Source organism: Varroa jacobsoni, unplaced genomic scaffold (genome assembly GCF_002532875.2).
Source record: "Varroa jacobsoni isolate VJ856 unplaced genomic scaffold, vjacob_1.0 scaffold_1034, whole genome shotgun sequence".
Lineage (NCBI taxonomy): Eukaryota > Metazoa > Arthropoda > Arachnida > Mesostigmata > Varroidae > Varroa > Varroa jacobsoni.
The window spans coordinates 228,136-252,587 of NW_019213936.1; the positions used below are offsets into that span (position 1 = coordinate 228,136).

The following is a 24,452-nucleotide window of genomic DNA, read 5'->3' on the forward strand; positions in this document are numbered from 1 at the left end:
ATCATATCTGAATAAAGCGTCTACTTAATAACATGGATAAAATTTATTAATAATAATCGTAACATGAAAAAACAGTGAATAAGCAATAGCCGATTAGCAATACTGTAGAAATCGCTATTCTCATAATTTTTTTTTTCTGGCAACGATCCGCGTTGGCAAAGGCTGCATAGAATCTTCGCGCACCTATTTCAAACTTTCACTTCTCTTTAATACCCTATACGTCAGTGGTATACAGGAGAAATTCTACGCCACCTCAGCGTAGCCGCTTGTATTCTATATTCAAATATCTACGTCAATAAGACTCGATTTTGCTCGAGTCTCCGTTTTCTGTTGCGTTGAAACATACTGAATAGTTATCTATATAAAGAATCATATTTGGCACAAGAATCACACGGACATTGTGGTTATTGAAACGTACTGAAAATAGCGATTTTTTCTTCGTCTACGAATACCTAGTAACCATTAACGGTTTATTCCGTTTTTGAGCAAGACAAAATCATGCTTACTTTCTCAGTCAGGATTCGATAACACTTCACTCTAAGAGTTCGATTCATTTATTGAGTAGCTTTGACATTCAAAACGTTCACATCATGAGCAAATGATCCGAGGGTTGATTGCGACGTAGGGTATATTTACATAAAAGACGACTACTTGCAAAATATGGATAAACTTACAGCATTGATTGATGATCCCTCGCTTTACTTTGTTCGATAGATAAGTTGTGATTTTCACTATTGCTCCTTCGTATGCATCCTGTGTGCTGGCGGATCTAATCCTTAGGTGTCACTGGTGCTCCTTTGTTGGACGGTTGTCGTTTAACGTTTTTGTAAATGTGCTAGAACTTGTTATTATCTTTGGTAGAATCATATATATCTAGAACTGATATCTTGCCGCATCTTTGCACCACGACTGTCGGACGTATTCCATTAGGACATACATTTTTCTAAATACATTAATACTCTAAGCATAAATTAAAGTTAAACAGGAGAGAAACGAGCTGTTCGTTCTTTGACGCTAATGAAACAGCTCAATGTCTTACTGATGTATCATTTTCATACATAGTTAGTCATGCGATTATGCGCATTCCCTCAACATACAAAGTTGTTGAAATTTATCTTTTTATATGTGAGAAGAATTTTAACTAAACGCATTTGTCGTTATTTTTTTAACATGTTACCTTTAAATTACATTAAGTTATTAAAATGAGTGTCATAACTTCCGCAAACACACAGGCACTTATAATATCCCGCCGTTCTTTCGTGTTTTTGGCCATATTTTTATCGAACTATTTTTCCTTTAGTGAAATGTCTGCCGTGTTTATTTATACGTAAAAACGTTGTAAACGCTTCGACGCATGGAATATGTTAAAGGACTGAATCACCTACATAATATGACATGGTAATGCTTAGGTTAGATTTATATATATTTGTATCACTACTTTTGTTCATCCATAGTATAGATTATTAAAACAAAGGTACTAAATCGTTTGAAGTCATTGGACTACTCCGAGATCTGCTGATGACGAAGTGATGACGTACAGTAACATCCTTTTTACTCAGCATAACGTAACTCCCTTTTCAACACGCAGTTGTCATAAACTCTACAGGTTGGCGATCACTTCCTCTATCGACCTCGTCATTAAAGTCAACACTCTCCGTGGACTCTCTTCGGTAGGTGACTATCACATAATCCTCAAGGAGGAACGTGGCGACCTGTTTTCGTTCAAGAGAATCAACCTTCTCCCAGCCAATTGATGTATCAGATATACTAAACGGACCAGTCTGATGATCCGACTCCATGGTGAACAAACTGAAAAGATTACATCACGATTTACTTTGTTATTAGAATTTTAGACTAGATCATATATCTATATAGGACAATACAACGAATACTACTAGTACCGTGAACTTGTGGCACTGAAAACAAAGAATAACTGTCTTAATAATGTAACGTATATGAGTAAAATCATTTATAATAGTGGAACATCTTAGCGCTATCCTGAATTCTTCGTTATAAAACACAGCCTTTATACTATTGTTAAAAGTTACTTAGCGTATTTACCTTTGAAAAATATTGTTTTTATTTCTTTCGTAGTGTTTTAAAAAATGTAACTGATGCAAATAGTTTCGGTTTTTAGAAAATAGCTTCCTATTTTTAAAAATCTTTTTCTAGCTTTACCAACAAAAGAAATGCGGTTATTTTTGTTTACCTTGCTGGTGGAAATCGCCGCAGGAGATCTTTTGCAAACACTACTCGGTCTTCCATGTCGCCACGCGAGCACTGTAGCAGCGGTAACACCTGACCCAAATAGGCATGAACGTTCGCCAACGAGCATTCCTATACAATTGCAATAACGATAATATCAGCAATAATATTAGCACAACAACAACGGGATGTGTAAAAAAGGTTTTCTCATTTTGATTTGCGCAGTATCGACCACGTTGGTTGGGTTAGTGGCGTGCTAGTAAAGGGTATAATAAGATGTCCCGTTGGTCACGCTAACACGTAATTAAGCCCAGACTATTGTAGCCTATAAGGAATATTGTATACAGGCGACAGAGGACATTACAATGCGTATGAAGTTCGTGCAGTAGTATTCAATTCCTCAGACCGTTTTAGGTAGAATCAACGTTTTCGTGCGGAATATCAGCAGGAAGATAAGTTGGTAGAGTAAATATGGCCAAAATGAACGCTTGTCTTTTAACGTTCTTCTATGTTGTAATAAAGCTGTGTCACCTAAGGGCGATAGCTGAATTTCAGTCTACCTGTTTGAGCAATTTTTCTTGATGAGGCAGAACGATAGCCGCTGCTAGGTATACAGGCATTAGGTCGACCGAGGACATAAACAGGTCAAACAATCTTGTTAATGTTGGATAATGGCTAAGTTCGTGACCGTACCATGTCAGACACCATGGCAGCAAAAATACAACTCCTAATAATAGAAAAGAGCAGCAGATTAATTTATAGCAACAGCTGTGAATCTAAGTGCTTCAGACTAGCGTGACTTCGCTGAATATGTATAAAAGAAGGATTTTTGCAAATGATGGCAAACATCGATTACGGCTATTTTACAAATATCGTTCTATTTGGCATAGAAAAATAGATAATCTTCAAACTAATTAATCCAGCACATACCGCAGCTGGTGTTTTCGAGAAATCTTCGTAGTGAAGGGTTGACGGCACCCAATAAGGGGTAGATAATACCCAATTGGCGAGTGGTTCCATTTATCGACGATTCCATAAACGCGCGTAACTTTGTTTGAGACAGATGCTCCATGATCCTGAAGGCAGCCTCTTCGTTGCCTAAAGAGTCGACAAAATACTGTACAATTGAAAGAGGTGTCATGCAATATCAAAGTGAGTTATATTTCCATAGCTAAGATAAGGTAAGTACAAAATTTTCAAGCATTTTAGGAGTAACTGAAGTTTATCCTTGCAAGGCTTCTACCGTTGCTTTTATGTTTTGCACTTTGGTATTAGCTGATATAGATAATGACGAAATAAAATATAGAACAGAATAGATAACTGGGCAGATCACGCAAGGCTCATCAAGTTCCAAATGAGATTAATTTTCAAAACATTTTTTTCATAATGCAATTAGAGCTTACATGTACGAAATTTCTATCCTTTCTGTTTGACATACCATTGACCACAAGAAGAACTGTTACGCAAATGTCGTGATACCCTTGGTAGTAATGCAGTTCTGGAATGGCCGTGAGGACACGGGAGATCACTGCAAGCAGGCTTTCCTGAAGGCTAAGCCTCATCTTTCGTGGAATCGAAGGCGGAAAGCGGCGAATCGTTCGATTTACATCTCGTACAACCTTTGATGAGGACAAATACACATCCGAACATATAATTAAAATTAAAGGTTTATTGATAAAGTCGTTGGCATAACAAGTGCAACCTCATTATCTGTAACTGACTCATAATGAATTCATTCACTTTCTACTTTAAACGATTAAACGCCATTGGGTCTATCTCTTCGCCTATGTTTTCTTTACATATATAGGCAGCTTTGCTCGAAGCATAACTTTTTGTAACCCAAATTAAAGTGAAATGTCCTACATTTTATGTTCTTCAAATCTCGGTGTCCCAATTATACGCTCTGAGCAAACTCTATAGCCTTTGTCATTCAATAACTTATCAGTCTGGATGATCCATATCAGGAGATATCAGTAAGACCCTTGTGGCTTAAAAACAAGTAAAAACAAGGTTTGCAATGTCCTGCCAATTGGATTGGGTTCCCGAATCCAGCTTTATGCGAATAAAAAGCTATGACAGCACACGCCAGACATGTTTTGAACTAACAGATAGGTTTCTGTATAGTAGATATTTGTGTTTGTGCATTTCATCCATCCGAATCGCCCTTTTTCTCCCGCCCTTTCAAGTCACATGTCCAGTAACCTGATGACGACCTCAGATGAAGGTAATTTGCCGTCGATTCAATGGATCCATCTATATATAACCCCTTTTATACAAAGCTGTCTTTTCAGCAACTTTTTTGTTAGAACGTGCGACCTAAATTTAGCAGACATTGCCCCCTCGGGCCATATAAAATGTCACAGTATAAGCAGATTGCAGCTCTTGTTCTTTCGTTTTATAATAGTACGAAAAGGTAATAGTAAGACTGAATCTATTGTCGATCGCAATAAGGCAGCTGAACACGCTAGAGTAATTGTTTACTTACATATTGTCATTAATACCCTTTTCCCTATTTTAGGTGATTCCTGTTGTAAACAACGAGTATCTATTTATTTGTGCTGTTATTGTTAAACCGCGTGCCTTGGTATAACGAGGCGGGAAAGGAAAAAACAGGTCAATGGACAGAATATGAGGGCAACGAACCTGTGGTCATATTCTCAACAGCTGGCGGTAATGGCAAATCTCTCCGATATTTAGACTTACAAATATCGTTTATAAAATAAGGTTAACTAAGTTGGTACACTGAATTCGTCTCGTCGATGGTGCAGCACAAAGAACAGGGTGTGATGTTAAACAACTGCGTAGATTAAACGTGTATATAAAATAAATATACCATCGAAACCTAGGATATGATAATTTATTGAATTCACTTAGTTTTTAACAACGTATAATATAAACGGATTTTTTCTAATATTCCTTTGGTACTGTTGATTCCAAATAACTAACGCGGCTGGTTCTTTAATCGCTACTGGAGAAAATCTCAGATAACATGGGCATCATCTACAGAGGGCGATTAACAGAATCTTTTGTTTTTTGGGCTTTCGCTTACAACCTGATTTTACCCAAACAGCAATGAATATTCTCATTATTATTACTGTTCGTTACGGTGGAGGTTGTATTTGCACATTTTTTTAATCATTTTTGCTGTAACGCTAAGTGTTTTTTTTTCACAATATCTTCTGCGTTATCAAAGGCACGTGTTCTACTTTTATACTTATTACAGAACGTATTATATTTTTGACAAAACCATTCAAGTATTAACATTTATTCTACTGTGCTTCGCAAGGATAAGCGATTGTTAGGAGATTATTGCCAAGTACTTCCGTTGTAGTGAAGAGCTTGTTTGTAGTTATGGCTCTAGAGGGCCTTAGTTACCAGGATTAGATGAGTATCCAATCAACTGTGAGACCTGGCAGGCCGACAACAGGCCCTACTGGCAATAATGTAATGGTAAGGCCATGTGCCCGAAGCGTAACCTGAACACCATTGACGGATCGTCTACCTTGGTCCGTATAAATCAGTCTCGTTCGCCTATGGCCAAATGGTACACTCCTAAGATCCTGCAATCTCTACTGTCGGATACTTCTGTTCTGCATACGATGGCTCGTGTTAGGATAACCGATAGACTGCTATGACGACCATTGTAAAAGGGACAACCATTCCATTCTGCCACAGGTTGGTTAAATAGTGCGTGGATCCTTTGTCGCTGTTAAATTCACTGCCCTATTTGGAACAAATAATCATTATGCGATCTACAATTCGATCTAAGTAACAGCGGCGATGAGTTTTGAATTTGTGCGTTCTGTTTTCAAGCTTCCGGTGCCAGCCGTCGTGGGAATAGGGAGTAGCGCTCATAAACGATGGACTGCTCACTCTCAGCTTGTTCAACGGAATGGCTAAAGAAGTAGGCTCTACCTTTGGAGCTACTCCAGGTCGTTGAAACCGTAGGGTTCTCAGTTTCAGTTCCTAATGGCACATACAAAACGATGAGATCTTGTACGTGCAAATTTAATAACAAATATATTATTATTATATAGGTTTGGTTTCAGCAGATTGTTGTAAGGACGCCTTCTTTGTGATAAAGGTATTACAGTGGAAACAGAAAGCAGGCAGTGTAGAACTTCCGGTTGTACTAATAATTTAACATAGACGTTTTAGATAAAAAACTAAATTTCATAATAGTCTAATAAAATACCATCGATTGTAAGTGCGCCAAGAGGCACGTAACTGTAGGCATTCACGGTGATGTATAGGATATCCAGAATAATAGTGACTATTTTACACGAGTCGTGCCGCTTAATCGGCAGGTATGGTACAGATACAGGCTCAGCAACGCTATACATAGACGGCTAAGCACCTGGATGAAAAACATTAAAAGTCCCTGTTTCAAGTTACGCCAGCGACGATCTATGTGAATTATGGAAACTACATGCAAACACGTTTATGAAGATCTAGAAACTATTTAAAACAAAGATTTGACGATGTAAAAACAATGGTTTGAAATCGGTTAGTTACTTGAAAACTTAATCATTTTCAATCTCAGTTTTTATGATGAAAAAATGATGATGCTTTTATTTCATCAAATTGAAGTTAAATTGAAAACTTTATAGCAAGAAGAGCGAGGCAAAGTTGAGCTTTTAGTACAGCGTGTGCTATGCCACTCCAAAGAACGCATTGTGCAAGCTTCGGTTACATAAGCTGTTCTGGATTAGCGTTACTGGACAATCAGTATATGGCGGTCTAAGCTTAGTTCACTGAAGCCCTAATGAATCCGTGTCCCTGCAAATTTTGGGGTTCTGCAAAAAGCTATGGCGTTTCTTGCTGCGAATCAGCTGGCTTAAGCCATGCTCTTATTAATTTGGCTCATAAATGCTAAAATCTTAATTTTGCCCCCTATAGCAGCTGTTCCATATAATGTGAGGTACTGTTTTTCTCTGACCGAAGTTCGCTGACCGAGGGCTATTATATTATTGTGTACTTATGTATGATATTATGCAATAGAAAACTTTCAATCGTAACAAACCACGTACCCAAAGTACCACGAGTAAATTGTCAAGGTAGAGCATCATTTGTGGTCCTAGATAGAAAAGTAGAACTAGCTTTCCTAAGGTCCTCATAATTTTTATCTTCCTGTTGTGCTGTCACATCTGCATAGTCTGGCCATTCTGTCTCTTCACATAAGCTTACCAGCAAAATTATCTGTTGGCGACAGACTGAATGAATAAATGAAACACCGGAACATCGATAACAGATGCAGGCCATAGAGGAACCACAGCCTTTTACTAGGTACTGCCAGCGTATTACCTAGCATTTGTCCGGCAACAACATTTATTCGTTCCGCTATGGCTCTAAGCGTGACTAGTACAAAATGATTCCACTTGAAATAAATTTTTGTGTAGTATACTTAATAGTGGTTGTAGCATCATCTCATTGTTGACACGCTTGCGATATTAATTTTTCTTGTACGTTTGCCTCTCTTTTTCAACTGCTTTAATAAAACTATAATTGGAGTGTTAGCAAAAAACTTTAATTAATGCAGTGAGAATTACATAATATGTAATTAGCGAGAAAGTATAGTACGATCCACAGGAACTTGAAACTAGTAGAACTGCGACAAACATAATAGCAACATAAAAGCTATTTTGTCCTTCCTTTTTGCTCCCATTTTATGAGATCATTTTACCCGACTCCAAGATAAACTTGCACCACTCATTGTCAAGAGTACATGCTGACCAAGTTCCCCAGGGGCAAACTTCTGATAGCGGCTCTAACGATGGGACCTTATCATATCATTAACATACATTGGACAGCCGGTTAATATTAGCCCTTTAGCACAACTTCCATACTTAAATGCTCGATGCATGAGCGCACCTTACGCACGCGAGCAGTGCTGCAAAAAAACCAATCTGGTGTCAATCCGAGAAGAGCACCCTTACTCAAAGCGCTTTATGGTACAGTGGCGTCTATGAAATATGCGTTCGATCGGCAGTACCCCATATATTGCCAAGCACACGAATAAAGTTCGTAAATATTGAAAAACAGTCACAATGTGATATATACGCCACTACAGTTCAGCTACTTGCTATGCTGCCAGAGCGGGCAGTGATGTAAAGCATGGCACACCATGCAAGAGTCAACAACGCTATGCAGGCCCGATAATGAAGGAACTGCTATCGCAGCATGAATGACCCAGTGCTCCATTATAGTCGACCCGTCCACGACTACTAACCTGCAGCACGCGCTCTATGGTACATCTACAGTCAGATATATACCGCTGCAGAAGAACTGCGTTGATTGAGCCGTCATCAAAGAAGCGTGAAGTGATATGGATCGGGCGTCTTTTCTGGTAATGTTTAGAGCACGAATTATGCGGGCGTATGTATGAGTTCTATATATAATCGAGGCAACAGCATTTTTAAACGTTGCCCTACGAGACATTTAGTTCACTATTGGGACGCCGCCTTCTCTTACGAACTCGAGTCATTGGCGATCTCTTCGAAGTTCTACGCAATAGCATAATCCAAGCTAGCCTTGATTTAAGCAATGCAACATAACCCGTAGAGTTCGACCATTTTAACATTCGCTGCAACAGCCATCGTCGGGGAAAGTGGGACACTAAAAATGAAATGGATTTGAAAGGGTGTAGTGTGAGAATTCAACAAATGTTGAATTGTTCGGCAGTGTGGAGAAACGAGGCCATTGAGCGAGTATTGGGAAGATTCTATTAAGGCGGTCGATTAGGGATTGAATGCAACATTCAAACTCAAACCTGCTCAATGGTTAGACGTTAACCTAGTATATATATGTTTGATCTGTCAGCTCGTAGTTTATGCATGGCTGGTTGCTACGGCGCCACTTATGGAGGGAGCCACTTATCGATTACGGCCAGTCACTGAGAAGCGTTCTTCAGACGAATTCTAGATTTAATTAATGTTGAATGAGTTGTCGTAGATATCGTTAATTGGGCATTTTGAATTATTATGCGCTTTTTTTTTTAATTTAATTTAATGAATTAACAAAATTACCACTGCATGTAAGATAACCGCAAGTATTTTTAAGACAGGTTCCTTGGCTAGGTACGTAAATGTATGTAATGCACTACAGCTATTTTTCTCAGATGTCAAATCCAAAAACTAAACTCTTTAAAATATGCGTCCCCTTAAGAACAATGCAAATAACAAACAACAGCTGGATGTGCTGTTTACCGGCTGGTTAATATCCAAGGAACTTTGCCTGAACTACCGTCCCTGATATCGAAACTTTTCGTTTTCTCTATATTTGTTTGAGTAGCTAAATAAAGTACGAGCACAATCATCTATATGCAAAGACACCGTAACATTTTCATTAAAGCTTTATTAACTTATCTCCACCGTTTTTGGACCTTTCTTGGTTTTCACTATTCTCGTTTATCTCCGGCCAGAACGCGACATCATTCTTGTCGATCTTTTCGACACTAACTCTATTACTCGTTATTGCAAAACATATAGCTAAAACATACGTGACTGACACGTAATTGCGCTACGTCAAAGGCAGTGCGAAGCTTTGTGCTGAATAAGTTGAATGATAAGAATAAGTGGAACTCGTTTAAACTAGTACTGATATGCGTTTAATTAAAATTAATAAAATAAATAAAAAAAAGAATTAAAAAAATATTACGGATTGCTAATAGGAAGTATCTCATAGAACTTTGCCCTCTGAGGGATTGATTAAAAACCGTGATACAAGGGAGGCCGGAGAACATAGACTGAGTAAACTTGTTGGTGTTATAAACGGTTGATCCGGTCGTGGGATATATCAGAACGAAGAAGTTCTTCTAAGAATCTAACCATAAGTGTCAAAAAGAGGGGATTTTTACAAAGACTTCAAACTATATCCTTGTTTACAGGTAGTGCTTGATTAGCTTATAGAATGTCTTCAAATGCAATTTGAGTAATAATATATATAGAACTTTTCATAATATATATTTGGAGAACAAAAACCTATCGAACCTGCTCATGAAAGGGCGTTGACTTAAGTTGCTGTCTTGTAGGTTTGCTGTTGCGGCAAGTCGTAGTCGAATGATCGATACCGAGCAGAATTGGCCATGCATCCTCCCTTAACGCGTCCTCAAGAAGGCCGCCAGCTTCAATCGACAGTCGCCGGAGAAGAGGAACATCCTTCACCCTGAAAATAGGAACAATCATGACGTACACGATGTTCTTCGACAGAGAATCCCGTCTTTATGGAAACATTTTTAACCTAGCTTTAGCATATTCACTTAAACATAAAAAATACTAGATGTTTCAAGCTTTGTGTTTGGTGCTGCTCTTACGATGCACCACTTTAAATAAGTAGCTTTAATAAGCACGAAACGTAGTTGTTCTACGCCTAGTTTTCATTATCAAATTAGCACGGGTCCTTACATTTAGTAGACAAACATGCTAGTACTGTGCCATCACAAAGATGCCAACTTTAAACCTAACTTAGACGAAATTAGCACGTTTAGATGTAGATAACGATAATATACCCATAACAACGTGCCACAGTAATTCAGCCGCTGTGAAATCAACTTTGATTTTACCTTTACTTTTGAAAGAATAATTTTATTCCGTTCCGGAAAGTATTATTGAAAATCCATGGTTTTAAGATCTATATTCGTTCGGTTCATTTCATGTGCGTATTCAAAATTTTGGGCTGATATTCATTGCTTTTAGGCTATTCGAGATCGCGTAAAATTATCTATGGTCTATGCAAAACATAGTTAGTCGTTCAGGGAAAACTATTATGCGCCGTTTCAGCTGTCATACCAGAAAAAAATCAATAGCCCCGAAAACCTTCAGAAGATTAAGTCTCGATAAGCTGGTAGCTCTAAGAAGTTGGCTTAAAGACGTTTATTGAACGCGACGGATCTAGATCATGGTGTTTCATAAGCGGTGGAGTCATCACAGGTCCGAAGATCCTTCACCGAAGTTCGTAGCGCCAACACCAAGCCAAATATAGACGCCATTTGACGTATCGTAACATATGCTACCTAAATTTCCTGTTCTCAAAGACGCGCGTAGCAGTCAGACAGCCGACAAGCAAAAGTTGTCGTGACTTTCTGAGTGGGTGGTTGCCACGACGGCTCGACAGTAATCGTTGTAACCTCCGACTGGTTTTAAGGTTTACGTGGACAAGCCTACTTGGCTTCTGTATTATGGAAGGAAGAAAAACGTTTAAATATACGGTACTTGCAAAATCGGAAATGTATCGACTTTTGGCGTGTTTACTTTGGCATTTATATTTACATTGAGAGTGCGAAGTTCACTTATTTAGCTCAACGTTTTGCTTACGATAGATACATCGGTCGTAACTGTTCTGTTTAAAAAACAAGTTAGGAGGACCCGGACTACCTTTAATGTTTAAGGCTGTTCAAGAGAACTGCATTAGCAGCAAGCAAGTCTACACTTTCCCTGGATAGGGGGATAAGAGAGTTGACTCTGTTGTGCGATAACTTCTATTGGATTAGCGGCGTTAATGCGACCACGCGTATAGCTTATAGGAACAATGGCATCACTAGCAGAGGAGACGGCCAACATTTCTCATAAGCGCCATTGGGGAAGGGGAGAGGGTCTTGAACTCCTGTTTCATAACGGGTTGCTGCGAGACCTCAACGATCTCGTAGACGGGGTAACAGAGCTATTTGCAAACTTGGAGGAGAAATTTTGCATGGCCACGGAAAATTTCAATGTAGCTTTGGATGTACAGGAGTCGTCGAAACGACTGCAAAGATAGCGCTCTGGCGGAGTGGATGGCAGCGCATGACATGGTCATAATCAACTCGAACATGATCAACTTGAAAATGAAGTTCGAAGGTATAACAACTACACCATGAGTGATTCGTTATCACATTGAATAGAGCAGACATCCAATAGACGCAGGCGGTCTGTAGGCCTTGCTGGAAGATGCATACAAAAGCGCCACTGTATAAGAATGATATAACACCAAAATACTGCCTGAACCAAACGACAGATGAAGGACGGCTTAGGTGTCGTCGAGCTAGTCTACAAACCAAACGACTGAAAGCAGTAGTTCATTGCAGTAGTCTTGGACCATAGATGAGTCCAAGTCATACTGGGACAGATATCCTGAAAAGTAAAGAGCAATGCTGGAATAATTCTTTGGAACGGAGATAAGATGACTTTAAGTGTGGAGCATACAAAATGACAAGAGGCGAAACAAAAGTCACAAGAAGGGATATACCGGACAAAGAAAAGGAGGATACCGTTAGAAAACTTCTCGCTACACAGTCTCTTCGATAAAACGGAGTACGATATCAGCCAAACGGAAGAGATCCCTGAAATTACGATAGATGAGATCCAAGGCGCAGGAACACGCTCTAAGTTAAAAAAGATTTTTGGAAGGACGAGGTATCACCGACGGCAACAAAGATAGCCTTCAAAAAGTTGCCAAGGTCTTCACGAATGTCCTTTGATCTGGTGCTTTCCCGACCACGTGGAAAAAGGTCTGGTAGTCTTTATTCCGCAGGGTAGAGAGGCCCACAATTACATGTGCTTTTTCAGATCATTATTCAAAAGCAATCCTAAAAATGAGGTTCTTGGACTTTGCTGAGAAAAACGGTATGCTCTTCGGTTCCCAATATTATATTTTCAGCTTTGGACAAATCGTTATGTGCTTACTGCAAGCGACTGCTACGGAAGACAAAATCTCTACACATGAAAAAGGTCTTTTGAAAACGATATTGGATGTTAATAATGAATTCCACAGATTTTGATGGAGAACGATGGCGAACAGGTATTGCCTCAGAGCATCTCATTAACATAACTTCTGCATATCTTTAAAAGCGTTGTGTCATAACCAGGAGACATTTCTTATGACTTCGGGATTCTCTTTAGATTCCATACTTTGTTTTCTGCTGTGCAATTTTGCATACAATGACGTTCTTTGACTAGAAAGCCTGCCCCTAAGGGTTAAATTTCTAGCATAAGCCAGCGATCTTGCGGTCACTGAAAAAGAATCGGGCGAACTGGAGTGTAGGGCAGGTGAAACATTGCTCATGGTCTTTCTGCAGATGGACGATAATAAACTGAGGCCGTCCCCGGCTAAGTTAGGAGCAGTGCTCCTTATAGGAAAGAAGTTACGCTTAAATATCTCTTGCACTGGATGGTGAGCAAGCAAATAGGAGTGGTAATATCAACCAGTTACCTAAAAGTTCACCCGGACCCAACAACAGGGAGCATCCGCCACCGGCTACCGGATGCTAAAGCCATAAAGGTATCAATCGAGATCAAGAAACTAATGGCGGATTCAAAAAAAAGAACTAGTTATTGTTGGTAGGGGAGCCCATTGCTCTTTTTGAAAAGGCGATTTAGGCAAGACCATGATCTTCTACATAAGGTATCAAGGCCAACTTCGCAAAGTTCAACGAACTTGAGCTTTTAAAATGACGCTAGCAAACAGAACTGTCAGTACAGACGCAATCTTGTTGCTGGCACCCTTCATTTCCGGAAGACATAAGACAGACAGGCGGAGACGGAGCTGGAGAAATCCGGAAGAGTAAGCGAAGCAAAAGACTATAAGTGCTTAACAAGCGGAGTAATACACCACCCACGTGAAGCTTCAGGCCTTAAGGTCAGAAAACATTTTCGCAATTATGAACCGGATTGAACGAGCAGGAGATAAACTTGTCTTCCATCTTGCCTAGTCCTTCAGAAGGTACAGGGACTTCCAATTCTGCGTGCACCAGGTGGACAGGGCTGTTTAAGATCTGTGTGTCTGCTGCGACTGAGATGACAAGGTACACACTATAGCACAGTAAGGTGCTTGCAACACGGCCAAAGAAAAGACCACCAACTTTAAAATCAAAAGAGCGGTATCTACAGGAATTAGGAATTTTGAAAAGCATGTATTTGGGTTCAGGGAGCAACGGGGGCAAAACAAAATTCTGGCTTACAGCATTTTTAACAAGAAGAGTCGGTTTTAACAATAAAAAAAAAACTTGGGTAGATTCAGTGAATAAGAAGAAAAAACTGAGAGGTGACAAAGAAAGCGGGCCGGCATGTCTATTTTCCGTCAGACACCTGGTTCCCCACCCACGTGGTAGAGAACCCAACTACGGTAACCCCAGCTTGTTGAATCGATGGCACATACCACTTCCTCCTTTCAGCCTATATTGTAATACTATTGAAAGGAAACCCAGGCCGGCATGGATTGAAGTTTAAGAAAGAATTCGTTGGCGGTAATGGTCTCAGCCAATCTAGATCCAATCATCGGGGCCGAAGCCCACATCCGGTTTAAGTAAGGTTAGATGTTGTCTAATTGTGCGTACACAGCGTTGCATAAACATTGCAAATAAAGAAAAAAAATAGCCAAATCACCTTACAGTCACATAAATTCAAATGCGCAATGCGATTTAATAAAGTTGAGTCAGACAACTGCAGACACAAGTACAAGTCATACTGGGCGAGTTTTCCAGACATAATTACTTGAAGCTATATTTGAAACATCTTTTAATCTGATCTATTCAAGAAGAATTGCTTGAATAAAGTAACGCTCTATTCTATTTTAACTAGAAAGCGACGTAAAGTCAACAGATGTCATATGTAGAAATAAATAATCCAGCTGGAACCGATCCCAAGGTGTCATTGCCTTTGTTATTGTAATCGGTACACGAATTTTCCCATCGGTGTATAGAAGAAGGGAACCGAAAATTATCTTTGCTGATTTCGCTTATGCTACGCGGACCAGTTTCGAAAATTTTGGCGAATGTCACTTTGTTTTCCTAAGCAGCTACGAACGGCGGTAAAGCGTCGTTCGAATTGCGTCATAATGAAAAACACAGCTAATGGTATCGTATATGATTTGAGCTCATGAAATAGGCGCAAAAAAAAGCACAACTCATTAAAAAAAATATATATATATATATTACGAAATAGTAAATGCTTCTGGTATACAAAATTCATTGTTTAAGGGAAGCAGTATTACGCCACAGTTAATGTTTTTCCTCTCATGCTGTATAGGTCTTTACGTCCTTTGCAAGTAAATCAAAGTGTACTTGCAAATTCTAGAAAAATAACACCCGTCACATGTTGACACGGAACAAAGTCTCATCTCCGAATTATAAAATACAAACGAATAACTCTAAGTATGTTTGTTTTTGCGATACTTCCACAACAGCCATGTATGTTGGTTAGGTCTCCGCAACTGTACGGAAAGACTCTCGCTGTGAGTGGCTCACTCCAGTCGGCTGTCCGATGACTCAGGCGAATAATATTGCCTGTGTCCCTTTGGCAGCATTTGTCTATGGCCATAACAAAAGTGGGACGTAGTAGTAGCGTTGCTTGACGGACACAGACGATTCTGAAATGAAAATTGTGCCGCTTCAAGCGTGACGTTCTACGGGAGTAGCGCCAAGCAAAACTGTAGCCCGTTAATACCTCAATAGAGCCAAAGGATTCGCATGAGCAAACGTCGCTTATTTTGTTCTAACAATCTATTAAACCATAGGCGTCTGTTAAGTAGTTTCAGAATACAATTAAATACATTAGTTTCTACACAGAGAGAGATTGCTTTGTGATACACAGGTGCCAAACAGAAATTCGTTTTAAGCACTGGCCTTGTCGAGTATCAGTAAAACAAGTGCAGAGATAATTTTTAGCTTTCTAAAAATAGCTACGGAAACAGCGCAACATCGGTCGATTCTTATTATAATATTAGCAGTTACCTTAGTAAAGTCTGCCCCAGAAACGCACAAGATTGACAACTCTGTCAGGATTCACTACTAACTAGGGAATACACCGTAAGAGAATTTTATCTGCCTGGACATGCACAGGTGTCAAAACCGCTTGTCTTCAACATCGTTGCTCGTTATAGTTGAGACAAACCTAGCCAATCGCCGGTCGGGGCATGGAATCTCGCCTGACAATTGGACAGAGCTTCGACGAGATATCTCAACTGACGCGATCCGAAAAAAAATCGACCTCGTAAAGATATAATTCCGCCTCTAAATTAATTAAAATTGCTTTTGCTAGACTCTACACTTCAATGACTTCCTATGCGCCTTCGATCGCTTCGAGCAGCGATTGATGGGGTCATAAATAGCAATAAACGCAGTATTTAAAATCGCTCGTAACACCGTTGTTAGTGAATGTGCTTTCTTATCATTTAGATTGGAAGGCAAAAAGGGTAAGAAAAATGTTCTTGCAGACTCCCTTCCGAATAATGTAAACCGGCGCCTGAGTATCGGTAAGATCAAATAATAAGTAATTATAATTAATATCAGTAGTGTCATTATCGAGGAGTAAAGGAGCACAAGAGCGCGTAATGTCATAAATACAGGTCGCGATAGAAAACAACATGAAAAAATGCTGGCTTTCTACCCTAACGTGAGTGGCTCATTCAATTATTAGTAGTTAATTAATACGAACTTCCGTAAAAAATCTTTAGGTGATGCTCTTTTGCGCATTACTGATACCTCTCAATTTCGTTACAAACGTTAAATATCTAATTACAAAAGACTTTGAAGCGATACCGTTATTACTTGAGTCGCAGATTCTGGAAATTATTAAGCTATTTCCGTTTAGGAGCAACAGTGATTATAGTGAAGCTTCATTTTTCTATAATACCATTTTACTTTCGTCACCAAACATCGCTAGATTGTTACAAACCTTTATCTGTGATGAACTAACCTTTGTGGTTCCATAACTCAAAGCTAGTTATATAACGTTAAAAACTGCAGATATATATTATTTCGATTTATACTATTGACATGTCAGCTGCCGCATGGCAGAACGCTCTACAAAGTTCTCATCGACTACGCTAGACCATTAATTTAACTAAATCATTTTACAGTCACCTGACAGTTCTAGGCCTTCTTTTTTTATCCTTCACACGATTAATGCAGGACACACCTCTCATTAATTACGGTTAGCTCTTACTGCGTTGCCTTCGGAGCTGTACGGTCGACCCTAACCAAACCCGGAGTTCTTCGGCTATGCCCTCCACATCTGTAATTACGGGAACTTTTTACGGGAATTACGGGAAAAGCCTTGGTCCCACCGTATTTCGTTGCTTGCAGTATTCCACTGAATAACGGCCAATAAGCTCTCAATAAGAAATAGAGAACTATGCAGCAAGAGAAACTCTAATAGGTAACGTTTTATTCATTCATTTCTAAAATCAAGTAACCAAACGTCCACGAAGCCAGCCGGCTCGTCAGCGGAACACAGTCATCTAGTCTAGTTTATCCAAGTGGGGAAATCAGAATAGAAGAGGCGCTGAAAACAGGCTAAGGGAGGGGGCACAAAGATTTACCATATGACTCGGCTGGCTCCGTATAGTCGCGCCTTCGTGTCTATACATACGACTACACGCTGGTCAACGGGACTGAACAGAATATACATACAGATAACAGATACCACTTGTAGACGGCAATGAGCAATGCGTATACAACATGTTAGAACGATGGCATAACACAATCAGACATCCCTGGTGGTAACACATATTCGATGCGGCATCACCACAGGGAAGAAAGAGTAAACGATTGCAACGGGTCACTATCGTTTAAATGATTCAGTTAACTCAACCGTGGCAATGCTTTCGTGTTATTTGAACACTATATATATATATATATATATAGAAATCCTTTAGATAAGCAAGATCTATCTTATACGCACGCACGCACGAATACACATATATACATACGCAAAAACCACTTGAATTTAGTTTGTCGTTTTAATCAAATTTTCTTTACATTTCACTTCCCTGTTAGCTTGATGGGAGGTGTAAAACATATATATATATATATATATATATATATATATATATATATATATATATATATTTTAAGGTTAAGATATGAACCAAAAGGGGGTTTGTAAGAGTTAGACGATCTAGCTGTTTGAAATCAAGGAGGATAGTTGACGGTTAAATGGTTCAGCTTAGTTTTCAGGTAAAGATCTTTTTACCAGTATTGTACACTGATGCCCCAGCTGTGTGGGTCGTCTTTCATTCATCGATATCGTCACAATTACTTCCGGTGCCACTGGCTGATAGACACCACAAAAAATGTGGGCAAAACAATGTATGATAGTTGAATTAAATGGGATCAACCGTGGGTTGGTGAAGCGGTAGTACCACTATTGGCTGTGTCATATACGTCAAAGCACGTAAAGTCACTACATTCAATGAAAAGTTCAATAGATGGCATGTAAAGCTGTTGAGACTACTACTATCATATCATAATCTTATGCATAGATATCAAGGTATACAAAGATGTCTTCTGTGGTATAATAGATAGAATTAACATTCAAGCAGACCTGCAGATTGTGTGTCTGTAATCCAGTTTATTACTGTCTTTATCAGCGGATAGATCAGCCGCGGAAAAGGAGTAACGAGAACAGAGGAATAACGTATACAGTATATAATATCGTAATAAGCTATAATATCGTCTGCATTTAATTGACTGATAAACGGCAGTATGTTACTAATCTTATAGAAATCAGAAGTTCGCCTCCAATTCGCCATAATACGTAAGGCCTTCATGAAAGCAAAACGTAGGGAGTTTTAAAGTTGAATAGGTAAGTTTGTCACGTCCCTGAGATGTATTAAGACGTTATGATGAATGCGGGAGGCTTCCTCAAGCCTTTCCTACAAACAAGATGCGCGGACCTAAAAGCAGATGTGCGCAAAATGTCGCCATGTATAATCCTCGGCGAACGACAACGTCTAGATGTTGCGAGAAGTTTGAATGTTGCATCCACATAACCGCTCACTGACCTAATAACGGAAATCGTCCATGTCTAGACAACTGGCTTGAAGGAGAGCCAAGTCATTTAGCTGGAAGCCGCGCAACGCAGGAAAGATGCTAATTTCTTACAAGCATTTTTATTATATTATTAAAAAGGTTTCAAAATGCATTGCATAACAACGCAAAACTCGATTGAAAATAGAGAAAAAAGTATTATTTATGTAAAAGGCCATAAATGTTACTGTTATACTTTTTTTTTTTATATTTATCTTTATTTAATCAAATCAGTTGTTTCAGATGTTGATGAGGTGCTTGAACTGGTTTTGAAACTGAGCTTTTGGCTGTTTCAGCCAAAGGTTCAGTTTAAAGCCATATCACAGATAAGCTATTGTACCGCATGTAGAATTTATCTAACTGTGTAGTCTTATTAGTAAACAGGTCATTAATTTTTCAGAGCGCTTACTGTGAACCATACGTTGACATCGTCAGCCAGGAGCTCGATCAGTTGGGCATCGATTTGTGGAAGGACTCGTAAAAATTGGAAAGAAAGCCGCGTTCTTTTATCAACCAATACAGAATATGCATTGAAAAACTAAATTCCGTTGCCTGTAGATGTATCCATAATATAATAACAATGCACGTTTACATTTGAATCGGTGCGAAGTAAAAGTAGTTGACGATAGACCGATTACTCGGTAACTTGAAATATGTGGAACGGCGATAGACCACACAGCTTGTCTGCTTAGTTTGAGCCGTACTGAAAACAGTGCCAGGCATAGTAGGATGATTCTTAGTGCAGAAAGTGTTGTCTGTCATCTCTGAATTTTTGAACGTTATTCACAAAATTATTCCAAAACAACAGTAGATGTAAAGTCTCTACGGACTTATAGAAATTAAAGTGTCCAACACTTCTTACCACAGTTACATTAAATATATATTTAAGTCAACGTTTGAAAATCCTGTCACAGCTGGGCCAGACAACGAGTAAACATTATTTGTAATAAAATACGACTAACTGTTTACAAGAAGGTATCACATATATATATATATATATATATATATATATATATATATATATGGGGCGACGGTGCGTATCGTTTAATGAGATTTTTCATTCAATCAAGATTAAGCCTAAACTTATTTTTTTTATCAGATTACTCCATACTTTACGATTCTATCTGCCGTTGTAGCCAAAATATGTACACTCACAGTTGCATTGCTTTCCAACCCAAAGTGGAAACATATTACAGGCTGCCTCTATGCAGATGAATCAAATAAACTCTTACCGGATGGCGCCTCTGATTTTATCCTTTTTAACCAAGACATCTTCGGCTGTAAGTCCCGGCACACATTTCATTTCAGCGGGATCCCGCAAACTCGAAAGGGTACTTGGTACCTTCATTGTTTTAGTTTCGCTGAAACGTTTCCACTTCTTTGATACCAGCTACCACACTTCCAGCCAGAGTCTTTTGTTAATGAAACGGCATGGATTAGGGGAGTATGTCGAATTTCAGTGTGCGCGACCAGACTCAATTATTTCAGGCTATAACAAATGACGTGACTAGACACTCACTGTTACAAATCCGTTGTAGACGGGGCGCTACTGATAGACGATAGAGAAACGCAGGGTTTTAGCTGGTTTACTGCGGCTGTGAGAAGAGCATGCCTACACCGCGCCCCTCTCTTGTTGTTGTCATAAAGCCTTCCCCTAGGGTGAGGACAGGGATGAGGAGGGCATTTGTAAGAGGATTTGAAAAACCATGCGGATGGGTACGTGCAGCCGCAATGACAGCTAAAACCGAACTGATTAGCCGTTTATACTGGAAAGAAAAATTGTTAAAATTTTTCTTGAAACATCTGTAAATCCAGACAAAGGGCGGAAATGAGTCTAATACGCTTGTCAATGAAGATATATGAAGATGGAGATTAAATGTAAATGTGACTTTCCAATACGTTCCCTTAAAAGTGCGTCTAAATAAATATCTCAGCCTTTTTTTAACGTTTTCGGGATTCCAGCATTGTCTTTAAGCATTACTTCACAGTGATGGCCCCTCCCAGCATGAAATGTTCGGTCTTCAGCAGAGAAATGCGTTACCCACCACGCGATCACGGAGAAGCATCTAAACTGTTTTTATTTCGCTAGGGAACTGCCTAGCTATATTTTGGCTTTATGAAAATATACGCGTTCAATCATCGAGATCCTTTTCAACCATGTGACAAACCTGGGTTAGTCTTTGTAAAAGTCATCGATAATTGTGACTTTGGATTGGTTTCGCACCTTGCGTGTTTCCTCTAGTGAAATTTGCTAGGAGAGCACCGACTAATTCCAAAAAACCAATTTGGAGTTAGACACATTTACTTCACCCGAGTTGCATAAAAAGAAAAATATTTTCCCCGTCTGAGAAACACCTTCGTGTGAGCAATAATGGCTGTTATGTAACACGCGAACAGAGGATTTTTTTTACCAGGTAGTCCAACTTAAATGGGGTGATTGTCTTTTTCTGATTCTCTGTCGGATTAGTTGGAAGGGTGCATTGCAGATTTGGTTAAAAGTAAAGAAATATGTGTAAAAAAAAATCGATTCTAGTGAATAGATTTATATTTTGCATAGGCCCTTAAGCGAGATCTTCTATGCTAAAACGGGTAGCCTATGTCAAAGTATACCCTTCGCACTTTTAAGGCGTTTATGGATGTTTTTCTTAGTTTGAAGGTAAGAAAAAATAGTTCGATGATATTTTTTACAAGAGTAATAGTTATTCTTTAATTCGTCTCTTTAAAGAAATTTATTTTATTTAAAAACGTTTTATTATTAACAATTATTATTATAATATATATCCACTACGTACGACATCACAATATATATTATAGATCCTTTATTGAAGGATACGAATTGTTCCTAAAACGTTTACGATAGAACGATAAGTGAATGCAGATTAGCAATAACAGCTAGTGAAAAACGCTAAGACACGGTTTGATACTTCATGGCAAAGTTAGTGTTTAAATACTAAATGCTTTATATTTTAAGTTACTCAGTTAAAAATTATAGGACTGCAAAGTAATTTGTCATTTTGATCTTTTTAAAACGGCTTTGCTCAAAAACTACCCATTATGAAATGAGTACCTTAAAATATCTGCGCCTAAAAGTTTGCACTTTCGATTGCAAAAGCAAACAGTATAAAAAGTTATTAAAATGTTCGTTCAGGTTGTCAGTTGGGCCTGTTTTATTTACTTCTTTTTTGTGCGTATGCCAGTTATAGCGGCCTTTCAGACCTTTCTCCAATATATTTACAGATATTTAAATATCTTCGAAAACTGCTCCAAATTTTCCAGAAAAAGAAATCCTGCTGTTTCTAATTGTTTCCTCGTACGCGCAAGCAGCAAGATCCGCACAGTAAGCCTGATTGATCGCTGTGCCGTTTGTTACCGTTAGCTTGATATAAAATAGTACTCAGGCCAGTGAGTATATATAAGTATACTCAATCAGCGTATTTCTACGGCGCCTCTATTTTTCAAATGAGTTACATACATAAGGCTTAAAGCTTGACCGACTATTATTGCAAGGTATTTCAGTCGTCCTTCTGAAATTCAGGTGATCCGATCCTCTTCGCACCACCCTTAGTTTCGAAAAACCACGGTAAGTGACAATGATTTAATAGAAACCAAAATCTTACTAATAGCCTACAACAAGCTATATAATAAAAAAAAAACCTGACAAAAATCGTGATGAATAAGTTTCATTTTTGGATAATTTACATTAAAAGGAAAGGTCGTTTTCTGCATTGTATGGGGTAATTCTTGTTAATTAAATGTTGATAACCAAAAAACACCACCCAATCAGAGCAAAGGGTGGGGCAAAAAGCTCTTGCGGACCTTAAAAGCCACTGGACACTCGTAAGTCTCCATTGAATAAATTTTCTAAACATCCGCTTTTTATTACAATCATACGTATATGTACTGCTACTTTAACAGAGGTAAAGCGAAGATGCTACAACTGCCGAATCACTTTTCCCTGTATATATAACGTTCGGTCTACCGCCGGATCCAGTATTAGAAGTAGAATATTATTAGAAGGTCTTCTTTCCCAGCTACTTATGATTAATCATTTCATACCGTCACGCAGATGACAGACTGTACAAAGACAGACGACTACAGCTTGGTGTTAACAATACCAAAAGATAGGTAATTATTGGTCCAGTATTTTCCCACGTAGTATGCGTTAAAATGTTTAATTTAAATTATAATATGGAACGACTTTACTGTTTTCTTAGTGGGTAGATTTTCGCTTAACCCTTTTTTGTGTGCTTTTTTTTGAAAATGGCTAGATCGCGTCAGCTCTGGGCATAAGCCCTCACTCCGAAACGATATCCTAAATGGGTAAACTGGATGATCGGCCCGAGTAGTTAGGCTTTCACATAAAAACTGTACTGCACAGTGAGCGTGATACGTCGCTGGCCACCGCTTGCAGCTGACAACGTGTTTATTTTTCAAGCTTAGTGGACGCCACGGTTCCATCCCCTAATCAAGCGAACTCCTAACAAGTGACACCGATAAGCTGTAGATAAAAATCGATCAAAATGTAGTTCGATTAGGAACTTCATCCTGATACGCTGAAATTAGCGCCACTAATATTTCCCAACGACTTCGACAAGCAGAAAGAAATTTATGACGTATCAAAAAGCTCATAAGAGTTTGACATTGGAAACCGCAGGACAGTCGTTCCTACCGCGCGCTAAAAAACACCCAAGGGGAGCCATATAAACACGCGGTGGTGAATGGAACGTTTCGAAGATTGCCTAGTATTATGTAAGGATAGATCAGAATACAAACATTTTAATACCGCAAATTTAGGGATAAGTTGATAAATTTTGGTCGATTTGATCGCTTGTAATCAGGTAAAGAAGCACTTTTTTAATTTGGAATTAATTAATTAAAAATGCTGCTTTTATCATAGTGCGTAATCTAAAAGTATCCGCTCCAAGTAAGATTTGGTTCGCTTTTCAGTTTAGACATCACAATTCGGAGTAACTATTACAGACATGTTTGATATCGGCGAAGAAAGAAGACTGATGACTTCGAGGGCATTGAATATACACAATCAGTGGAAGTAATTCGAATTAACAGACTTGCAGAAATATTAAACAAAAAGTGGAGCTGAGACTCTTTATTTGTAATGATAAAGAATATATAACGGATTATCGTATCAATGAAAAGATCAAACAAAGCTCATTTTTTCCAAGTAAGTCAAACGATATTCAGCTTTTTTTACGAACACGCACAACATCATCAGTGAGCTAAGTCTTTTGGTGCCATATTTTGAACCCTATCGGAAGACCTTGTCTCGTCTTGAAAATATTCAATATATTCAATGCGTGTATCATTCTTTGTTCATCAGTACACACCATAAATTTTGTTTACCGGTTGAACACTTGTTATGAGATCACCCCATACGCTACCTAAAACTTTACTACTTCTCGAATCATGCTAAGATGCTCCGTTGTGTCGAAAAACCTTATGAACCTCT

The 24,452-nt window shown here is 38.8% G+C and overlaps 1 protein-coding gene and 1 long non-coding RNA gene across 2 annotated transcripts; one reads left to right on the forward strand and one right to left on the reverse strand.

The window, feature by feature from the left end:
• Window positions 1-531: 531 nt before the first annotated feature.
• LOC111265967 (TBC1 domain family member 20) lies at window positions 532-20,589 on the reverse strand. The gene is made up of 7 exons (XM_022843048.2): window positions 20,218-20,589; window positions 10,194-10,368; window positions 3,644-3,824; window positions 3,136-3,303; window positions 2,766-2,932; window positions 2,210-2,337; window positions 532-1,809 (listed from the first exon to the last, which is right to left on the reverse strand). The coding sequence occupies exons 1-7, from the start codon at window positions 20,331-20,333 to the stop codon at window positions 1,578-1,580; spliced, it is 1,167 nt and encodes a 388-aa protein (XP_022698783.1). The 5' UTR covers window positions 20,334-20,589; the 3' UTR covers window positions 532-1,577.
• On the forward strand, window positions 5,057-10,311 carry LOC111265969 (uncharacterized). Its single transcript, XR_002683794.2, has 3 exons — window positions 5,057-5,880; window positions 6,019-6,137; window positions 10,235-10,311. It is a non-coding gene; the product is annotated as an uncharacterized LOC111265969 (long non-coding RNA).
• Window positions 20,590-24,452: the final 3,863 nt, after the last annotated feature.

What these genes read in the sequence shown, in the direction of transcription:
- LOC111265967 (XM_022843048.2), bottom strand. Translation starts at nt 20,333, where the DNA reads ATGAAGGTACCAAGTACCCTTTCGAGTTTGCGGGATCCCGCTGAAATG. An exon ending in AAAATCAGAGGCGCCATCCG is followed by an intron (nt 10,369 to 20,217) that starts GTAAGAGTTTAT and finishes TCCTATTTTCAG; the next exon opens with GGTGAAGGATGTTCCTCTTC. An exon ending in TCTCGAAAACACCAGCTGCG is followed by an intron (nt 2,933 to 3,135) that starts GTATGTGCTGGA and finishes TTCTATTATTAG; the next exon opens with GAGTTGTATTTTTGCTGCCA.